Source organism: Macrotis lagotis, chromosome 4, assembly GCF_037893015.1.
Source record: "Macrotis lagotis isolate mMagLag1 chromosome 4, bilby.v1.9.chrom.fasta, whole genome shotgun sequence".
NCBI lineage: Eukaryota > Metazoa > Chordata > Mammalia > Peramelemorphia > Peramelidae > Macrotis > Macrotis lagotis.
Genome location: NC_133661.1, coordinates 45,985,742 through 46,008,190, shown reverse-complemented (window position 1 = coordinate 46,008,190; position 22,449 = coordinate 45,985,742). Strand labels below are relative to the sequence as shown.

Here is a 22,449-nt window from a genome sequence, read left to right as displayed (position 1 = left end):
AAGTGACGTGAAAACGAAGTCGCGTTGCCAAAGCGCGCCCTATCCCCCCCCGGGGCAGCGCCCTTGGCAAAGGGCCGGCGCCCGGAGGGGCCGCGTGCCCGCGCGGGTCACCCGCACCCCGGGGCCTGGTGCCCGCGGCCAGCGGCGCCTGGCTGCAGGGCTCAGGGCAGCTTCCGCGCATGCGCACACGGCGGGGCCACGGGCGCCCGGGCCGCACGGAGGGACTGGGGGAGGGGAGGCGGCGCCGCGGCGGGCCGTGACGTCACCGCCTAGGGGCGGGCGCGTCCGGCGCCGGCGTGCGCGCTGATTGGTCGGCCCTCGTCCTTCCGCGTCCCAGGCCGGAGGCGCGCGGCGGCACGTGTGCCGGGCGGGTGGCGCACGCGTGCTCTGTCGCGGGGAGGAGGGGCGACAGTGTCAAGCCAACACTTTGGGGGAAAAAAACCATTGTCGCAAACCACTGCGGCATCTGGCTGGAAAAATGCTGAATGAAAACGCGCGCGCGTGCGGCGTCTGAGTGCGCGGGGGACACGCCCCTGCTCGTGGCTGCCCCGTGGAGAGCCACGGGGGCGGGGAGGCGGGTTCGGTGTTCCCCGGCTGCTCGCTAGGTGGCGCAGCGCAGCGCCCCGCCTCCGGGGCTGACCCGGCGGGGTCAGCGGGGACGTCGCACGTCTCCGGGCTGCGTGACCCCGGGCCTGTCACTCATCTGTGAAACGGGAGCCCTCCGGGAAGGGAGGGTCACGTGGCTCTGCCTCGGGCCATGACGGACAGGGTCGCGGGGTCAGAGGTCAGCAGGCTGGGCCTCTCCCTGCCTCTTGGGGGGGGGCCGAGGCGGCCCTCCTCCCCGCCTGCGCTCCGGCCGAACGGCGCCAGGGGGCGCGCGCGGGCGGCGGCCTCGGACGCTGACGTGGCGTGCGCGAGGACGCGGGCGCGGTGACGTCAGAGGCGCGCCGGCAGGATGCGGAAGCGCCGGGGGCCGCCCGCCCGCGCGCCAGGCTGAGCCAGGAGCCGGGCCGCCGCCGTCATGGCCGTGTGGAGCGGGCCGGCGTGCGCGGGCTTCCTGGCGCTGGCCGCGGGCTGCCTGCTGCTGCTGCGGCCCGAGCTGCCCGGCTCGGCGCTGCGGGCGCTCTGGGGCCCCGGCCCCGGGCCGCCGCCGCCCCCCGGGGCCGCCCCCGCCGAGGGCCGGCTGGCCGCCGCCTGGGAGGCGCTCATCGTGCGCCCCGCGCGGCCCTGGGCCCGCGTGGCCGTGGGGTGAGTGGGGGCAGGGGGCTCTGCCGAGGGGGGCCGGGGCTCCGGCTGCGCCAGCTCGGCCCGGGGGGCCCCGAGGGCTGGAACTCGAACCCGCGGCGCCGCCGGACACAGCCGGACGCGCGTGGACCGGGAAGCGGGGCAGCCGAGCTAAAGGTTCGGGAAGGCGACATGCGCGCACGCGGCGCGGGCCGCCGCCCTGGTGGGGAGCAGGAGCGGGGGGAGACACCGGCCCCGAGGGATTGAGGACACGCGCGGGGGCCGCGGCCGCCCTGCCGGCGCCCCCGAGGGCCGGGGCCCCCGGAGGACGGGCCCTCGTGGGGTGCCCGAGAGCTTGGGCCTTCTTCAGAGACACCAGGGGCATCCCGGTGCCGCTCGCCCTGCTTTTTTGTCCTGGCACCCGCCGCCCTTCCACCACCCTTGTGAGCCTTGCCCAGCCCCGTCTCCCTTAAATCCACTTCGCCCGATATGCCTCATGATGTTAGCGGCCCTCTTGGAAGAGCAGCCTGGTAGCGTAGGGCTTCCTTTTGGGCCGGGGTCGGAACGGTGAGATCCCTGCCGACTTGAAAATTCTGCGATTCTCCGATTTTATAAAGTCCTGTTACAGCCATACTACTGGCCTGCCACGAGGGAAGCCTTGTGGGATTTACATTTCTGTCCCAGACACAATTTCCCATCCTCCAGTTATATTACCGTCTGTGTGTATGATACCTCAGCAGCCAGAAATCTTTCATATATATATATACACATACATATATATGTGTGTGTGTGTGTGTGTGTGTGTGTGTGTGTATATATATATATATATATACATATATATATATATACTTGTAAAAATTCGTGATTGAAAGGTAGTTTTAACTATTTACTTTGAATCTGCTTCTGGATGCCTAAGTAAACTGCCTCTTGGAGCTGTGGATGAGCTAGTGAAGAAATAGGTGTGGTCACTGAGTAGATGGAGGAACTGGGAGTTTAGGGGTTCCACCCCAACCTGTTCCTCCTGGAACTTGTATTCAGGGAACTTCATTAGCATAGGCCGGTTGAATCACTGATTCCTGGGTCAGTGTGAAAATTGCCATCAAGTCATTTTTGATAAAAAGTTGGAAGCATTAAATGACAAAAGAGGCAGGATCACCCAGTTTGAAGAGCTCTAGGTTTGGAACTAGGGGAAGCAAGTTCAGGTCCAAAATCTGACGCTTTCTTTGTGATCTTGGGCAAAGTTACCACCTCTGAGTCTGTTTTCTCATCTGTAAAAATGAGGAAGTTAGATCAAGTGACCTCTAATGCAGAGAAGGGTACTTTGCTCCTCAACTTTTTCTAAAATACTTTCCCTATTTTGTCCTCCCCTATGTGGATAAATATCACATCCAACTCCCCCTGTTAAATTGTGAGCTTCTGGAGGGCAGAGACTCTTAGTTTTTTTTTCAATTTTTCAACCTTTGGGTCTAACTTCATTGTTGAATTGTGTTATACATATGAGAGACCAGTGTCCTGTGGTAGGGTTGCATTGTGAAATTAGCACCTTACGTTTTGAAAGGTCTTGAAGAAATCTTTTTAAAATGTTTCAAAATCCATTTTTGGAGGGCGGGATGGGGACCAGTCCTATTTTGAAGAAGCAACTGGTATGGTAGAGCCAGAGCTGGCCTTGGAGTCAGGAAGACCTGGTTGAAGTGCTGACATGTACTAGCTTCTGTGTAGCTGTGGTCACTAAGGAGATTGAGAAACTGGGCATTTAGGGATTTAAGAGGGAGTCTGTATAGAGACTGAAGTATGAGAGCAGTATAAGGAATGTTTGTGAGGAAGGCCAGACTGTTTTCTAGCCCATATCATAAAGCATAAGCCTTTCCATCAGGTATGCTATGAATATAGAAGTTGTTCAAAATGGTGGATTAGGAACGGAACCACATTGTATATTAGAAAGAGTCCTGGATTTAAGTTTAGAAAACTTGAGTTTTAGTTGCAGATCTCTCACTTGATAATTGTGTGACCTTAAATAAATTGCTTTAACTTAGTTTTTTTATCTATAAAGAATCATGTTGTATGCCTACCTCACATTTCATGGCGAAATGTCTAGCTGGCAGTGATATAATGGTGTTAGAGTTCAGTGAAATTTAAATACAGAGATCTGACAGTCTTTGCATAGAGATGATCATTTAGTCAAGAATTGAGTTTGGAAAATAGATTGCAAGGGATCAAATAATGATTTGAAGGTGAGATGTTTCTAAGAAGGGTAGACAAATGTTTATCATGGCATCCCCGACCTCAGTAATTTGGAGAAAGCCAAATTAGCAAACCCTTGTTTGTTGGTCAACAAACTGAACAAACACTGTATGATGCTCTGCCCTAGACACAAAGCTAGATACAAAGCTAGTTCCTACTCTGGAGTGGTTCTTTTTTTTTTTTTAAGAGTCTTTATTGCAATCAACTTTTGTGTTAGCTGCTCAGGAAAATTGAGTATTAATATATTTCATAGTGTTTACCCTCAAGAATTTTGTAGTTAGGAGACATGGTAAAAGTAAGTGAAACAATTTGAGAGCTCTTAAGTGATTCTAGAGGAAATTTTTTCTTGGTTCCCCTATCTAGGTTCTTAGCCATATTTCTTTTTGTATCATAAGCCCTTTTGTCATTCTGGGGAAGCCTATAGACTGTTTAGAATCATGTTTTTGAATGCATAAAAGAAAACACATAGGATTAAATATTGTTATAAGATAATTTTTAAAACCAAGTTCATGTACCCTAGGTTAAGAATACCTGCCTGAGATGTTAGGACTTTTCCACCTAAAATTATTATATTATCTGGTTGCAGTTGTTTATATGAGGGTAGGTTTTGTCATTGTTGCCCTAGGGACGAGGAGTGGAGTGCCTTGTCCTTGATGTTTGTTGTAATGTTCTGAATTGAATATAGTATTATTATGCATTCTGGTTATTCACATAACATTGTACCAAACTGTAAGCTTTGTCAGCACCAAATACTGCTGTATATAAACTTTGTCTCGTCCATTGACTAGAATTATATTTTGTACAAAGCCTCTTAATTAATTTTATGTTAAAAGTGAAGCATGAGTTAAGCATTAAAAGGGGATAGTTAAATTTTAATGGATAAAGAGGATGCTAGAGAGTTTGAAGAGATGGGGATGCAAATTATTGTGAGATGTCTGTGGGATAGTAAAGAGACCTGCATCATAGGATGAGATTGATTAGTGAGGAGTGTCTGAAATAAGAGTGGATGAGTAAATTAATAGTTTTAAAACAGGGCAAGGAAGAATTATTCATTTAGTCTCAAAAAAAAGCAGGTTTTGTTGGATTTTTTTTAAGTAGGGAGGGACAGAGAGAAAAATAATTACAATCAACAAATCCTTCAGCCCTTTTTTTATAGTGAGTTTATATTTTCTTAGCACCTCATACTATCAAACTTTTAAAGTCTGAATTGTGGTCATGCTTATTGCTAAGTTGTCTTAAGTTGATACTATTTAGCCTCCTTAGCGCTTCTCAGCCATTTTCAGATTCCTGTGGGTGAATCACACTGTAGTTCCTTTTGAAGAGGATGCAATACTAATCCTGGGTGGAGGGAGGTGAGCTCTGAGGGGATGCTTTGGCAGATGGTATAATTAAATCTTTGTTCTTGGAAAGGGAGCAGAAGGTCTATAGGAACTGAAATTAGACAAACTGTGCAACTTGGAGTCTGTTGGTTTCGGACCATAGTAAGTTTATAAGGATCTTGTATATTAACTTTAAGTATTCCGAAAAATTCAGCAGCTCTGGTTTAGCTTTGGCGTGGTCTAAATAGAACAGAATCTGAAGACAGAGTGTCTGGCTATGAATCCTGGATTTACTGTTTGTGTGACTGGGACAAGTGATTTTCCTTTCTCTGGGCTTCATCTTCTACACTTGGAAAATGAAGGGACTATACTAGAGGATTTCTTCTACTATCTGCCCCAGCTTACCTTGTTGTCCTTCTAGTACCCATAGTGAGCTAGCACATTTCCTTGCAGTTTAGTAGCCTTCAGCCAGTATGGAGTGAATTCCTCCAAAATGTGTGAAGTGTTAGATCATTTGCAGTACACCTGCTTTAATGTATGATTATTACAAAAGCTTGTCTCAAATTAAGGAATTTGAATCAATGAAAACAGGCTTAGTGTGTGCCAAATACCTGAGATTCAACTACAAAAGCAAAGATAGTCCCTAACCTCCAGGAGCTTATATCCTAATGAGGGAGACAGGACCCCAAAGGGAAGTATAGACCAGGGAGGGGGCACTTTCAGAAAGTTAATGTGATAGTGCATGAGCCTTTGGGGAGTTGGCTGATATCCCATTCACTGGTTTCGGCACTTGGAAAAGAGATCTTTTCCACCTAGAAAGTTGAGAATGAAGTGCAGTGCATGATTTACTGAAAAGTGGTTTGGGAGGGGCAATCTCCAGACATGGCTGGGGGAGGAGGCTGTATTTTCCAGGGAGACAGGGAGATTCATGAGTTTTGCTACAGTAGAGCAAATGCTGGGCGAAGTAATATTTTTCTAGTTACAAAAAGTTTAAGGTCAGATCCTTTTCAGATCTTCTAAATATAAGAAAGAAACTTTAAAAATGCTTCCCTCTTGAGGCCACGCAGGTAATAAGTGTCTGAGGCCGGATTTGAACTCAGGTACTCCTGACTCAAGGGCTGGTGCTCTATCCACTGTGCCATCTAGCTGTTCCCCCTTTTGTAACACTTTCAAATTTTATTTTGCAATTCTTTTTGCAACATCTTTTTCTTTTTTTTCTCAGAGTCAATGCCTGTGTGGATGTAGTCCTCTCAGGAGTGAAACTCCTCGAAGCACTTGGCCTCAGTCCTGCAAATGGGGAAGATCATAGTGTCCTACATTCAAGAGAAGATCTGGAAGAAGCCTTCATTCATTTCATGGGCAAGGGAGCAGCTGCTGAGCGTTTCTTCAGTGATGAGGAGGCTTTTCACAATATCTCCCAGATTGCATCTGCCCTCCCAGGAGCCCAGGTCTGTTCCTCCTTTGAGTTGTTTGGGTGAATAGTCACCGCTAGTTTTTATACTAGAAAATACCAGTTTAGTATTAGAAAGATGCTTCTTGCTCATTGGCCTCAGGGGTTTTTGGTAATACTTAACACACTTGTAAGGAGGCCAGTTCCTAGATATGTGCCTGTATCTCCTAGAAATCCCATTGTTCTCTTTCCCACTGATTTACCTAGTTCAGCTTCTCAGTAGATTATTTTGTTAGGTAGTTTCTGTTTTAAAGACATATATTGATAGACTTCTGGCTCATCTACTAAATCCCCCCCACATATACATGATACCAAAACTTGGGTCTTATTCCTTCTGATCTTGTTTTATTGTATCTGAGAACAGTTTCTGTGTATATAAGGGTGGTTCCATGGAGACTTCTTCAGGAATAAGACCACATTTAAGATGTATGCTCTTCTGCAGTTTGGGATGAATAAGGGCAGAAGATGCTTTGTTACGGTGTGAGGACTGGGCATTTATGGTGAAAGTAAGTCCCAATGGCACTAGGACACTCCATGTCTAGTTAGGATGTAGGTGCATTTCAGTCATGCCTCAGCTATTCTTGGGACTTGGTGGGACTCAAACATCACCTCTTTTGGCTTCAGTTTCTTCATGAAAAATGAAAGAGTTAAACCCAATGCTTTTTATTTATACCTTTCTAGCTCTAGATCCCATGCTTTTTTATTGTCTAGTTTTTCAGAGGCTTTTCCTCCTTGTGCAGTCTTTGGATAAGAGCTTTTTGGTGGGATTAGAGTTGGACACTCCAGATAGATGTTTGTTGTTTGTTTAGTGGCTTCTGGAGCAATGTACCTTTCTCTTTGTCCTGGTATCTTGGAAATTTGCTTTTTGTGAAAATCATCTTACTTTTTGTTAATATAAGATTTTCTTGAAAACTAGTTCAAGTTCCCCATTAGAATGATAAAATGTTAGATTTTGAAATTAATTTAGAGATCTTTTAGTCTAATTTCTGGTTTCCTGATGGCTAGTGCTGACACTACCTTGCCACTCACTTCATTTTGATTTCAGATTTTTTTAGTAAGTTATGTGATTGTCCTACCTTCCCCTCCTTCCCCCCTTTTTGCTTTCTACCCTGGTTACTGTCCATTGTGGGGGTAGTAGGAAGGACAATAAAGTGAGAGTCAAGTGGCCAGAGTTCTAATTCCTCTAACCTCCACTAAGTTGCTGTGTGACCTTGGACACATTGCTTGATTTCTCCAGGTCTCAGTGAAGGAGTCAGTCCGCCTTGGTGTTTGGTGATTTAGAAGTTCCTTTCTAAATCAAAAAAGAAATAGATGCATGACCTGGGAATTTCTCACTCCTCTTTTGAATCTGTATCATCCCCAGCAAATTTTTGTGATATCAAGATCCTCTTAACTTAAACTACATGAACTTGTTTTTAGAAATATTTTGACAACTATATCATTTTTATTTATATATAAATATTTTGATAAATATAAATATATATACATATATGCATACATATCAGTATTATTGTTTTCCCTTGTAATCCTAAGTGTGTTATAAAATATTTTTCTGGGGCAGGACTCACAAGTTTAACCAGATTGCCTGGCAAGGGGACTGAAACCAAAAAGGGCGAGAATTCCTGCTTTAAAGGAGGAGGGTTTTTCTTTTTGATTATTCTATATCTGACTGAAATTTGATTAAAAAAAAGAATAAAGCAGAGAGTGAAAGGAAAGAATCAGGGTTTTTTTGTATTAATATTTGATTAAAATCAAATGAGATTATCTTTGTAAAGTGCCTAGAGCAAAGGCTGGCACACAGTAGCTCTCCTCTATAAGTCCAGTTCAACACAGCAACCACTTGAAAGCACATGGTGTACATGGCTTTCTAAGTGCTAGGGATAAAAAAAAAGCAAAGATATAGAATTCCCATGTCTCTCTGAGGAAAAACTCCTGGACTATGACAGTGGTCAGCTTGTAGGAGAGAAGGCTCAAGAGTTGTAAAGCCCGGGGCAAATCACTTAACCTGATTGCCTCAGTTTCCTCATCTATAGAGTTGAGATAATAATTGTAAGTAACCCTGAGAATCAAGTGATTCTGGCCTGACCATAATAAGCACTCTCTAAATGTTAGTGAATCAGTATTCCCCAGGGGCACCAAATCCTTTGCTATTGACATGAGTTGTCTTTTGGGACTATTTCTAAAACTATCATTTTAGTGGCTTAATTTTTCCTTTGAAAAGCTTGACAAGCATTTTATATTTATATTTGCCAATGTTCAGACTATAAAGTAATTAGAAAGGAAGAAAAACCCTTTTTTAAGAGCAAAGGTTATTAACCTTTTTTATTTCATGAATTCCTTTGGTAGTTTGATGAAGCCCACAGATCATTCAGAATCATGTCACATAAAATAAAATACATAGAATTACAAAGGAAAAAGATAGCTTGAAATATTGTTAACAAAATATTTTTAAAAAATAAGTTCATGGGGCAGCTAGGTGGCACACTTAGAGCACCTGCCCTGGAGTCAGTAGGACCTGAGTTCAAGTTTGATCTCAGACACTTAATAATTACCTAGCTTTGTGGCCTTGGGCAAGCCACTTAACCCCATTGCCCTGCAAAATAAATAAATAAATTCATAAGTCCTAGGCTAAGAATTCTTATGTTAGGGGAATCTTAAAATCACAAAAATTTTCTGGGGTTCAATATATATATATATATTTAAAAATGCATTTTAAATTCTGCCATCTTCAGTCACTTTACTTACTCCCTGCTCTCCAGGTCTCATTTTCCCTGCTCTGGTTTCACTTTCCCCTGTGGAAGATAATTCTGTACTCTATATTATAATCCTTCCAGAAACAGTTTTTATTCATTTTACATTACAATTCCAAGCACCTTTATGTCTAGAGAAAGAAAAGTCCAATCTACTAGAATTCCTTCGTATCCTTAGAAATCTCTTGCAAGTCTTTTGGAGTTTGAACATATATCTTTCACTGGGCAGCAGACAAAATTTTACTGTCAAGATTAAATATAAATTGGGGCATCTAGGTGGCACAATGGATAAAGCAACGGCCCTGGAGTCAGTAGTACCTGGGTTCAAATCCGGCCTCAGACACTTAATAATTACCTAGCTGTGTGGCCTTGGGCAAGCCACTTAACCCCATTTGCCTTTCAAAAACCTAACCCCCCCCCCCAAAAAAAAAGATTAAATGTAAGTTAAGATTTTACCCAGCAGTTTAGTAAACAGTTTTCAGTCTTAGAGAACCATTTCCCTTTTCAGTCAATGGAAGGATTCTCCTTGTCAGATGAGGTAAGAGAATACTGATCTGAATTGAATCAGTGTAGGGTTCTTTGCCATTTCACTCCCTCCCTTCTTTTGCCACCCCTAAACTCTTAACAAAAGAGAAGATCAAGTTCCTCCTGAACTTTTTGCCTCAAAAGAAGTGACTGGGCTTTTAGTAAGGGGAGGAAAAGATATTTTTGGAATTTATAATTAAAGAAAGACTGATCATGTTTCTCTTTCAGATTGATCCAAAGGCTTTAAACAGAGATACTGAGAAAGAGATTTCTTAATATTTGTAAAAGAGGAATGTGAAGGAAAGAACTTGGTATGCTCCCACACTTCACTTGGCCGTCTTGCCCCGTGGGTAACCAGACTACTACACCTGCAAAGATTCTACACTTAATTTTATTGACCTCTTGTCCCAGTTGCTAAGCTTAGGTCCCTTCATCTTCTCCCCCATGTTTCCTCCATTCCTAAGAGTCACTAAAGGAAGGAAATCTTGCAGCTGCTGAAATGTTAATTGTGCTTTGCCACAATTCTTTGATTCTCAGTGTGTACTCCTTAGCCTGCTTTCTTAGTGAGAGGACCCCCAACTAAGAAATGAGCTATTCCAGACTTCAAACTCCCATTAGTCTGAGGAAAGTCAATCCTTTCATTTGTTCTCATGATCTCATGCCTTCTGGCTCCCATTGATAGGAGTATGCCTGTCAGTGGTTTAACCTCTTTAATCTTCATTCTCTTCTAATCTACTGACTCCTTCCAAGTTGCCTGCAAACTTAGGGCAGCTAGGTAATGCAGTGGATGGAACACTGGTCTTGGAGTCAGGACGACATGAGTTCAAATATGCCCTCAAACACCTGTTACTAACTAGCTGTCACTTTTACATTGTATTGGTTTTCCAGTCTATCAGCTAGCCCTCTTAGCCTGGTTTGTTCCATCATCCTCTTTGTCTTGTCCTCAAAGTATGGATGGTTGTTCCCAGGCTTCTTCTAGGAATTGTCTCACTAGATATCATAAGCTCCCATGGAATCAAGGATTTTTTTCTGAACAGATGATTCCCAGACCTATACGGCTCACTTTCAGCTCTGTCCTGGGTCCCTGGACTGTATCAGCTTCTTATTGGATAACCCCAGCTGTATTTCCAAAAGGTATCTTAAACTCAACCTGTCCAAAATAGAACTCATTATTTCATTCTCAGACAACTTCTTTGTACTTTCCCCTTATTTTGAAGGCACCACTGTCCTTTCAGTCCCACAGGCTTCCAGCCTTGAAGTCATCCTCACCTTTTACCTCTCACATCCCATTAATTGTCATATCATTCTCCTCTCACACAACCATTGCTCTAGTTCAAGCCCTTTACCCTCATGCCTGAAATGCTGTAACAGATTCCTAATTTGTCATCCTGTTCTTATCCTCTCCTGTCTTTAGTCTAGGCTCTTAGGATCATAGATATCAAGCTGAAAGGGACCTCAGAGGCTGGATTTTCTACTCTGCATTTTATAGATGAGGAAACTGAAGCCCAGATTAGTTAAATGATAGATAATAAGCATCAGAATGGGATTTGAATGTATGTTTTCTGCCTCTAACCATCTTTTAGAAATATACTTTGTCCCTTAAGAGTTTGATCATGGGATTCTTAAGAGCTTCATAACTAAATTAGACTTGTCAGTCAGTACTGATTACAATAGGCTGTTATTTGGCAAGTTTAAGGTAAGGTCCAGACCACAAGGCTCACACTTTCTAGAGATTCCAGTGAAATGAGGAAATGGTAGAAAGGTAAGAATATCAGGATAGTGTACTGAATCCTTCTAAAATGGATGAGCTGGGCCAGCTCCTCAAGCCCTGTGCTATGAGGCTGGCAATAGTAGCTCCATACTGGGGGACCCCACCAACTTCCTTTTCTCTGTGATCTGGATTAATGTTCTAAAGGGAGACTGGAAAGGGGCAGCAAAGGGATACCACTAAGGATGTTCCACGGAATCTGGATAATGCTAGTTTTCAGGCTAAGTCAGGGGAAAAGTAGTCCATGTTGTGCTGGATTCATCCTCAATCAATGATTTGATGGCTTGCTTCGTTTTGTGATCAGGATTCCTGGATCACCCTGAGTTACATGGTAGATTTAGGGTCAGAGCTGCTCTTCTAGGGAAGGAGAGTTTGGTTAACCCCCTCCCAGCACTTTCTTCCTCTCTAGTTACCAACATCTTTTAAAAAGGAAACTTGGAATGTTCCTTTCTTCCAGCTCTAAAGAGGTTCCAGTGAAGGTGAAAGCAGGAATAAATGGACTAGCAAAAAAATTGGCTCCCTTGTCCTTTTGGACAAAGAATGACTGGGTGGGGGTGGGGTGGGGGGTGAGGTAAAATTGTTCACCCTTCCTTTCTGCCAAAGCAGACTATTCTTGTCTCTCTCCTCCTCAAGAATCTTCAGTACTTCCCTATTACCTGCTTGCTAATCCCCCACATGACATGCTATCTCCTTTCTCCTTGTCTTTTCACAAGCTGTTTACCCACATACCCAGAATGCAAATCCTCCTTATTTCCTCCATTTAGAGTATCTGACTTCCTCAATTCCTGCTGCCTCATAAAAGAGTCTTTTCCTGATTCTTCCCCATAGCCCCTCATTCCTTTTCCCACCCCCAGTTACTTTGTCTTTGCTTCTCTGTGAGACAGAATGTGGGGTCCTTGACATCTCTGCACTTAGTACATTTAAGAAATGTGTCTTGAGCTCCATTACTGTTTGTCATAGTGGAACCAATGTAAAGCAAACACCTTGGGAGAAGGAACAGGTGCTTTCCAAGTCCTCACTACTCATGGAATTCTAGTCCTGCTGATCTTGCTTTGCTTAACACTTTCTCTCCACATTCATGGTATTCTGCCTTGATACCAGAGTGCGATGAGATGGCAATGAAACATGGAAGTTCCAATGAGGAAACAAAACTCCTTCAATCAAAAGTAAAACAGAGTCTGTCAGCAACTTATAACCTTAAAGAGTTGCCTATAGCATTGAGAGGTCAAGTGATTTGTAGAGCAGGACTTGAGCCTGGTCTTCCTTAGTCTGATGTGAGTACTTTGTCTACCATGCCATCTGCCTTTCAACAGTAATATTCTCTGCTATTACCATAACTCAGTCTTTTCAGCCTTTCTTCAATAATTTCAACATATAGGTGACTTTAAGTCTTACCATAAAGTATCTCTCAGCACCTTTGTGCAGATAGGTCCCCCCCTTTATTTTGTTGATCTATTTAGGATAAAGTCCTCCAATGGAATCACTAAGTCAGAAGGTAAGATTAGCTCTTTGATAATTATTGCATGTCCTTTGGCATCATTTCTAGGTCATTAATGCCCTTTTTAATAATTATACTATATCCTTAATTATAAGCAGTCTGAAATTCACTATAATCATTTCCCTAAGATGTTTAGGTAAGTCCTTTTAACTATTACAGTTAAAGAGGAAATACCTTTTCTCTTATAAAATGAGAGACCATATTTCATATTTAATATCTTAGAGATAGATTATTTAATGGAAAGATAATATATGCTGTTTGATCCAAACCTCCTTAGATCTAGTAAGGCACTTGGATATTTGAGTAAATCAGTGAACCCATACTTGTGATGTTCAGAAAGGAATAACTTATATTGGATTCATAAAAATTAATCTAATTATATTTTATTCTTTGGTAAAAATTAACAAATCAGTTTAACAAATAGAGTTGAATTATTTTACAGCACTATGTTGGAGGGAATGCAGCTTTAATTGGGCAGAAATTTGCAGCAAATTCAGATTTGAAGGTAAGTCAAATTCCCCTATGAAAATTGTAATATCTTTCACATATATTTCCATAATTTTGTGATTAAGTATCACAGATGGTCTAATATTCCCATAGCTTTCCTTTCTCCTAAACAGATACTTTCTAAATGGAAGGATCTAGAATCTTCGGGAACTGGGAGTTGCTAGTCAGTATGAGGCATTTAAGCAAGTATGTTTGACAGGAAAGAGGTGGTTAGGGTCAAATGAGTATAAGATCCATGTGGAGGAATTTCTTGAAGACTATTTGACTTGAGGAATTTAGAAACTAGTACAGGATTCAAAATGACTCTATCAGAGAAAGATTAGTATTAGTGTGAGCACAGTGACTATATCCCTTTATCCCAAGTGAAGACTTGGAATGGAATCTTTTCCATTCTCCTTTTTGTTATAGGTTTATTAAGTTATAAGTTAAGCTAGATGTAAAATAATTAAAATTTGAATCAAGGAGGTTTGGAAAGCAGGTTCAGATTGACAAAATGTGAAGAACAAAGAAAGATCAGTTAATCAAGATGACTCCTAGGTGACATGGGTGAGAAGTCACATGCTTAGTCTTGGTTGTGTTTGGTTTTTAGGGAGCACAGCTAAAAGAAATGTCCTATAAAAAGCAAGAAATGAATCTAGTTAAAAGGTTAGGAAAATGTGGGTTTGGGAGCCATCAGCCTTAGAAGAGAGAGAGTCAGTTTTCCCCTTTTCCACTTACTCATTAAGTGGAAATCTCGGATATTTAGGGAGATACTATCTGTCAGTGAGTAGTGGGGAAAAAAGAAAACTGATGAATTAGAGAGATCACCAAGAATATCACTGAGCCTACAGAAGTAGGAAGATTGGACAGACATGGAGCCAAATAAAATATATCACTCAAGACTATCCCTTTTACATATATATTCCTGGTATTTGGTTGGCAACTTATCAGATGAAGGCTCATGAGGATCCTGAGGAAGACTATCCAGCTGACCCTCTTGAGTTTGGGCAACTTGGAAGATTCTGGATCAATTTAAAAATTGAGTTACTGAAGTTACCTTCTTAAGAGCCAACTTTGAATTTCTCTGTCAAGCCAAAACTGCTTTTGAAGGAACAACCCTCAGAGAGACCTGAGCTGGTATCAATATCCTGGGAATTTAGAAGTCCAAAAGATATTCAGAACATTACATTCAACTTGCTGTGATGCCTTTAAAAGTAGATGGACTGATGAGTAAAAGGAGAGAAAGGGGAACCTGAACCTGTGTCAAGACATTGAAGGGTGAAGTAATCTGATGAAGAAGAAGCTTCAGGTTATGTAAGAGGCATTTCTTGTAGGAAGTAAATAATGACAACTTTGATTTGAGCAATAAGCATCATCTAGCACTTGAGAGAATAATGAGATGAATTCGTAGGTTCTTTCAACAAGAAACAAGCCCTAGGTAGGGACCTGGTAACCTGCTGAAGACAATCGTATATTGGTAAAAGTAAAAATACTCTGCTTCATGTGATTTGTGCCAGGCATGAAATTGCCTCCTATTAATCAAACCTAATAGAATAGAATTGAAATTTTATTTAAAAGTATAGAAAAACAACCTATTATTAAGACTTTATATGTACACACACACACACACACACACACACACACACACACACATTTAACTATCAGAATGGATCTAGGAAACCACTGAGGACTACAAAGTCATGGGCAAGATACTGAATTCATGAGGGGCAGGTAGAGGCTCTAGAGGAGGAAACATATTGGAGAAAAGAGTGATTAAGAAGATGGTGTCTGGGAAACAGAATTTGAATTTCTGAACCACTAGTTATAATATGAAATAATGGACTTTGACCCGAGATGGTTTGAAGATACCTAATGAGAGCCAGAAAAATATGTATTTGCCAGGAGCCTTTCAAAACTCATCAAGAGGACTTTAACCTGAAAATGGAGAGTGAGGAAGAAGGTGGCCTATTTGTATCTGTTAGGCTACCTGACTCAGAGGAGTCAGTACAACACAGGAAGGAGAAAATCAGCCAAGCAGATGAGTACTTCACAGGTGACAATATCCAAAAAGAGAAATGTCAGCTCAAAGGATGATCTGCCAGTTTATAAGATACAGAAGCTAAATGCAAGGAATGTAGTTCAACTTCATAGATATCACTGAGCACTCTCCTCATCAGTCAGCTTGTGGCCCATCCATGCTTTTTTATCCATGTGTCCATTCATAAATCCTATATAGATTTCCCATTGGAGGGAATCCTTTACACCACAAAAACCAGTCTAAAGAGTTGGGCTATATTCCCGTTTCTGCTATTTGATTGGCCTATTTCCTTTTCTGGTCATGTTTGTACTAATGGTATTTTTCATTTCTTGTATTTGTATTTCTATACCAGCCTTTTTTGTAGAGATATTCTTTATTCAGAGAATATAAATCAGATAAAAGTCCTGTAGACTTAATACTTAGAATTGAAATTTTATTTAAAAGTATTAGAAGATGGGGCGGCTAGGTGGCGTAGTGGATAAAGCACCGGCCCTGGAGTCAGGAGTACCTGGGTTCAAATCCGGCCTCAGACACTTAATAATTACCTAGCTGTGTGGCCTTGGGCAAGCCACTTAACCCGTTTGCCTTGCAAAAAACCTAAAAAAAAATTATTAGAATAGTAACTTAGTATTAGGACTCTATATATGTATACATGCATACATACATACAGACATATATATTATATATAATGTTATAGAACATATTAATATTGTTATTGATTCCTCAGGTATCATGGGGAGAAGTATGACAAAAAGCATTTGGATTTGAAGATTAATGAAGGAGAAGATAAATGTGTTAGGGTAATGATAGAGGATATAGATAAGGAAAAGAGGCTCAGGAAATATTTAAGTGGAATCAAGGTATTTGAGGTCTCAAATACATCAACTATCCAGATATCTGAAAACAGCGCAACTGATAAATTTTTGATTTTCCTTAATAATTTTGGTCAGCTAGATGACCCAGTGGATAGAACACCAAATCTGGAGCCAGGAATACTCCTCTTCTTGAGTTCAAATCCAGACTCAGAAACTTAATAGCTGTATGACCCTGGGCAGATCACTTAATCCTGTTTGCCGCAATTCCTCATCTGTAAAAGGAACTAGAGAAGGAAAGAAACAACAGTAGTATCCTTGCTAAGAAAACTCCAAATAAAGTCACTAAGAATTATACGCAACTGAAAAATAATTATTTCATTCTTTAAAAGACAGAGGAAGAAATTGGTATTGATATTTTAGATCTTATTCTTAGCAATAAGAAGTGACTGTTCTATCTTAAGAGCTCATAAAAGAAAAAAGAGGAAATTCATGCATAATTTGTCACTTTCCCTAATTCTGAGGATGAATTTCAAACAGTTAAGAGAAATGGTAGATAGGATCTCCTTTGCTAAAATTCTATAAAAATTGTATATTTACAAAGAAGAGAATATTGAAATTTGAAATTCTAAATATATAAGTACAAAAAAGTAAAGGATGACAGGCAGCTAGGTGATGCAGTGGATAGAGCACAAGCCCTAGAATCAGGAGGACCTGAGTTCAAATTCAGCTCAGACATTTAATAATAATTGCCTAGCTGTGTGACCTTGGACAAATCACTCTTAACCTCATTGCCTTAAATATAAATAAATAAAGTGAAGGATGAGTTGTCCAAACAAATGAACAAACAAAATGGTTTGTGTGGAGAATCTTCACTTATATAGGTTTTTGTTTTTAAAGTATACCAGGTGATAGATTCAACGAGAGGTAACTGAAGAGGATTTTTTTTTAAGTAGCATAGCCCTCCAAAAACAATGAATGGTAAGGACAATGAAAAGAGGGAGATATTTTTGTTATTCTTTTTTAAAAAACAATATTGGAGCAAGTGGTAGATTAATAGGATTATTGTTTGGAGAAGATAGGACGAAGATAATTGACACTGCTTCTGTTTTCTCTTGTCAAGAAGAATGATCTTTGGACTGGGATTGCTATTTTTTTTGCTTCAACAGTGAGTTAAAACTGTAGCTTGGTGAGGAGGTGATAAGAAAACAATTAGTTATGTTCAAAGAGCTCAAATTACTGAGGCCAAGATTTGCAAGGTACTTGATGAAAAAGCTGACAGTATTTTTGCAGAATTGCTTTTTTATAGTTGAAAAGTTGAGGAAAGTGAAACAGGTGCTGTAGTATGAGTGTCCCAATTTTCAAATATTGGAAAAAGAAGGTAATTTTAAACTTTGGGTATTTAGGGAGGGTACTAGTGTTCACCAAGACCTAGGGTGGCTTCATTAAGAATGGGTTAGCCAAGCTAACCTTGATCTTTTTTTTTTTGCCAATTTTTAATCTAACTAGATCAGGGGAATGCTTTTTAGAATTATATTATCTTAATTTCAAAAAAATGTTGATACTTATGACTTTTTTTTTGGAATGGCTAAGAATTGGAAATCAAAAAGATGCCCATCAGTTGTAGAATGGCTTAACAAGCTGTAGTAATGAAATATTATGCTAGAAGAAATGACAAGCAGGATCGTTTCAGAAAAACCTTAAGTGATGCAGAGTAAAGTGAATAGAACCAGGGGAACATTGTACACAAATAACAGCAATATTTTTTGATGAAGAATTGTGAATGACATAACTATTCTCAGCAATACAATGATCCATAGCAATCCCAAAGAACTGATTATGATGATGCATGCCATCTACTTCCAGAGGAAGAACTGACAGTATTTGAATACAGACTGAAGCATGCTATTTTTAATTTTCTTTCTTTTATTTTTTCTATTATTTAAATCATCTTATACAAAATGACTAATATGGAAACATTTTACATAATTGCAAAAAAACTCAAAACAAAACCAAAAAACCCAACCCAGTGCGACATTTTTTAAGAAGCATTTCACTATGTTTTACAATATGGAGAGATATGAATAAAAAGTTCAAGCTCAGTGCGACAAGTTCTTATGACATGGTGATCAAAAAGATTAATATGATCTTGAGTTTCATTCAGAAATATTGTATCCAAGCTAGACTTTGCTTTCTTTAAATGACACTTTCAGTCCAAGATACCACATAATAGGAAGGACAATGAAGGACCTGTATCAAGAGGAACAAGATTAGGATTGTGAGAGCCCTGGAGATCGTGCCATATTCAGAATTGAAAAGAGTTTGATTTGGAGAAGAAAAAATATGGAAGAATGTGACTGCTGTCTTCAAGTGTTTGAAAGATTTTCATGGAAGGAGGGAGTCAATTTATCATGCTTGATCTAAGGAAGCAGAATTAGGAACAATCTTTATTAGTTGCAGAGAAGCAAATCCTAATGATCAGAGCTATCCAGAAATTGGGATTGTGGGTTCCCTATTACTGGAGGTCTTCTAGCAGAGCCTTGATGTTTACAAATGTTGTCGAGCTTTGGGTTGGACTTAATGACCTCTAACATCACTTGTCACTTTGAAACTGTGATTCTGCAAATTCCAGAAGGCTGAGGACAAATAACTGTTCCATTCTGTAAGAGTCGGTTTTTTGTAGAAACAAAGCCAGATTGCCAGAGATTGATGGAATAGAAAGTCATTGCAGGAATTATAGTTGAGTCAGTGAATTGGGATAGATTCCAGAGGGATGCCTAGTTAGGGTCAGTAATACTTTAAGTATTGATACATGGTTATAATGAAAGGAAGGGGGAAAGAAAAGTATATTTTAATCCTTTTATTTCTTAGTATACAGTATTATGAAAATGCTATAGTACTTAATGGTTGAAAGAATCAGTAAGACAAATAGCAAGTTTTAAACTTTATTTTGAAACAGTTTGAAAAGGAGTTATTGTGCCACTTATTTGTTCATCACATTTTGGACACAACAGTCCTTGTTCAGCCATTGCTTATTCTAATGGACATTTGTCTGTGTTGCACAGCCACCAAAGAATTCCACACTATTTGAGAGAGGCCCAGGACTGGAGTAGCAGAGGGAGCAACTTATCAGAACTGAGGTACATTGGCAGAGTTGTGAGGTGGTTTACAATAAGAAAGGCAAGGGGAGGCATAGATTAGAACAGATTTTAAAAAGATGCATAGCACTTCCCATTCCCTTTTTGCACTGACATGTAGAAAATTGCCTTATTTTGAAGATTAGTAAATATATGTTTAAAAAAAAAAACCCAAAGAAATTACCCACTTGAATTCTGTAAACTAGGTCAACTAGTCATTAGTTATGTAACTAAGGCACTGTTTTTCTACATGTCTGAAATTCAAACAGATCTGTTTTCTATCAATGCCTTTGGGCTGGTCTACATGGTACAGTTCAGGACTGTAGTGTGATTTAGTATTCTCTGTTCTACCTACCCATCTTGGGTGGTGTAGGAAAAAGAAGAGCGTAAAAGTGATTCAGGGTACAATGTAGCTCTTGCTTTAATACAGATTAAATTCTGGTGTGATATTTTAATAGAAGAATTGAATTGTATCTGCTTTAGCAGCAGTCAGCTTAAATTTATTGGGAAGAGAGCCTCTTGATAAACTTCATTTTGCTTCTCTAGGTTCTACTTTGTGGTCCAGTTGGCCCCAAGCTCCATCAGCTTCTTGATGACAATATAGTTGTTCCCCCAGAATCAATGCAAGAAGTTGATGAGTTCCATCTCATTCTGGAGTATCAAGCAGGTAATGAAAATGCTTATCAAGCTTCTCTTCTGAGAGGATATCTTTAAGAAATAAAATAGATCTTGAATTCTTCAGAAGTTTATAGGTTTATAGTATCTAACTTCACCAAAAAGCTCTGCTATTAATGCCTTCTACCTTTGTCTCAAAGAAAAATGGGGTAGTTGGGCTGTCTAGAAAATCGCCCTTGTTCAGAAACCCTAGGGACCCTAAAAAAAGGTCAAAGTTTATATAGCACCAGCACTGTGTATTATTTTAGTTTTGTGATGCTTTCCCCTATTGGTAAGATACCAGATATCATGAGACAATTCTGCAAGTTGGTTTTTTAAAAAAAAGACTTTTTGCTATCTTATACCTGATCTGATCACTTATTGGCATTCATTCAAAGACTTATTGATTCTTTAGGGTGCCCTTTTGGTTATTTTACTAGTTATTAATAGTTCTTTTAGTGGTTGAAGAAATTTATGGAAAGATGAAAAACAAATACGTGACATCACTTGAGTTATCTTTTTGCTTAGTGTATGAAGGAACCAAGGGGAGTGCACTAAAGCTTCTCAGATTTACAGACAATGTGTTTGAGTGAATAGTTTCTAAGCCAGGCAATTGGAAGAACAGCGTGTTTAAAAGTAATTTTAACTTGCACTCAGCTATGCAGTGTTGTAGATGAATGATGGTATTTGCCTATATACAAGAAAGGAACTCTGTTTCTAACCTAGGATTTCTTTGACCTTCTCACCAAAATTGACCAAGAATTAAAGAAGGGCATGTCTTTTAGAATTGGGAACGGAATTTGGAGTTTGTGATTCATATTTGATGATGGCTGACTCTTAGTCTTTCCTTCCCTAAATTCCCCCAGCTACAAAATAAGTTGTGTCGACTGACTGAATGTTCAGTAAAGGCGTGGCAAGGAAAATTAGTGTGCTTAACCACTATGAACTTCTTAGATGAAAGGTTGGATGGAGAGAAATGTCCAAAATGCAGTGTTCACCATACACTTTTGAGCTGCAGAGGTCAGCTCCAGGATAGATTTTAATAGTAGAATTCTATTAGAGTCCAGAATATGAAGAGACCATCAACTCTTTTGTTTCTGCTTTTGGAGTAGGACAGCTTTCCCAAGCCACAGGATCAGTTCTTTCACAGCCTCTGCTGCACCAGAGGGGGAGAATAAATCTGTCGTTTGCTTCCCAAGGTTTCCTTCCTTGAAAGGAAAGAAAAATCTCTCTTTTATGTTCTTTAGTACCACTTGAGTTATTAATTCAAGTTGCTTAACTCCAGATTCCAAACTTAGATGATATTTGAGTAGACTGAAGAGCATTACAACTGGCTTCCTTGCAATAAAAAATCTGGCCCTATTCTCTCACAAAATGAGAGTTTTAAATTTCTGGAGGAAAGTCTTCATGACTTATTTTTTCTTTTCCTATTGACTTCCATGTTTTCCAAAGATGTATTTTTTTAGGCTTTTAGCTTTTATTTTTGAAGCTTTTCATAAAATGCATAGTCATAGAAGTCTTTTCTATGGTTATTTATTGCTTTGTGATGGAGGAGGAAGTAGACTGGGAAAGTTGGGGTTGGAATGTCCAAAAAACTTTCATGTAAAAGCAAATAAAATGCTTTGGATAATGTTTGGCAAGCTTAATTAGCCCAATACTTGCATTGGGTAAATACCTGGGCACTGCTGCCAGAGAAAACCCAGCAAGGCTTTCATTCACTGTAGCTGCTGGAGTTGGAGGCCCTGGGCTGCACTGGGTGTGGTTTGTTCTCTAAATCCTGGGAATAGACATTGCCTCTTTCTCTTCCCTGGGGCACTGCCAGGCACCTCCATGGTCTCTTAGTCCAGGTCTTCCCTAAACAGATTCTCTTTGACACCCCCCCCCCCAAGTCATGCTGCAGCCTCCATTTGGAAGACCTGCCTCCAAAGGCAGCCTGGTCTACTTTTAACAGCTCTAAGGAAATTTTTTTTTTACATTTTGCCAAAACCTGCCTCTGCAGTTTCTATCTTTTCTATAGTGCTTGCTATGTGTTCTTTATTTACAAATGTTATCTCATTTGATCCTTACAACAACCACATGAGGTAGACACTATTATTATACCCATTTTAAGTGTTCTATCCATTGTAGCACTTAGCTGCCCCTAATTTCTACCTATTACTTAGCCTTATGAGATGAAGTTGATGAAGTAGAATAAGTCTAATCCTGTCCCCTCCATGATATCCCTTCAGAGATGGCTCTTAGGACTTCCCTTTGTCATCTTTCAATCAATCTTCAAATGTCCCGGACTTCAGCTTTTTTTCTGCTAGACCTTTTTTGGCCAGACTTTGCTTGGCCGTGTCCTTCCTAACTTGCCCAGAAATTAAAGTGGTCTACCTGGGACCCAGTCTGATAGAACTGTCAACACTTTTGAGCTTGTGCTATGCCTTTATCAATGTCTTCATTTGGTTGCAGTTGTTTGGGGAGGGCAACCCACTGGGTCACCCCATTGACTCATTGAACTCGACAGTCCACTAAAACTCCCAGGCCTTTTTTCCATGAACTGTGATT

At 40.7% G+C, this 22,449-nt stretch overlaps 1 protein-coding gene across 3 annotated transcripts in view; it reads left to right on the top strand.

Annotated features, from left to right (window-relative positions):
- Positions 1-1,006: 1,006 nt before the first annotated feature.
- ADPGK (ADP dependent glucokinase) overlaps positions 1,007-22,449 on the top strand; it is a 34,584-nt gene continuing 13,141 nt past the window's right edge. For 2 of the 3 annotated variants that reach the window (XM_074232668.1, XM_074232667.1), the window contains exons 1-4: positions 1,007-1,248; positions 6,007-6,232; positions 13,218-13,280; positions 19,795-19,915. In XM_074232668.1, the coding sequence (XP_074088769.1) occupies positions 1,022-1,248; positions 6,007-6,232; positions 13,218-13,280; positions 19,795-19,915 (637 nt within the window). In that variant the 5' untranslated portion in view covers positions 1,007-1,021. Of the gene's footprint in view, positions 1,249-6,006; positions 6,233-13,217; positions 13,281-19,176; positions 19,252-19,794; positions 19,916-22,449 lie in introns of those variants that run through there. The other variant, XM_074232669.1, reaches the window with a different exon arrangement.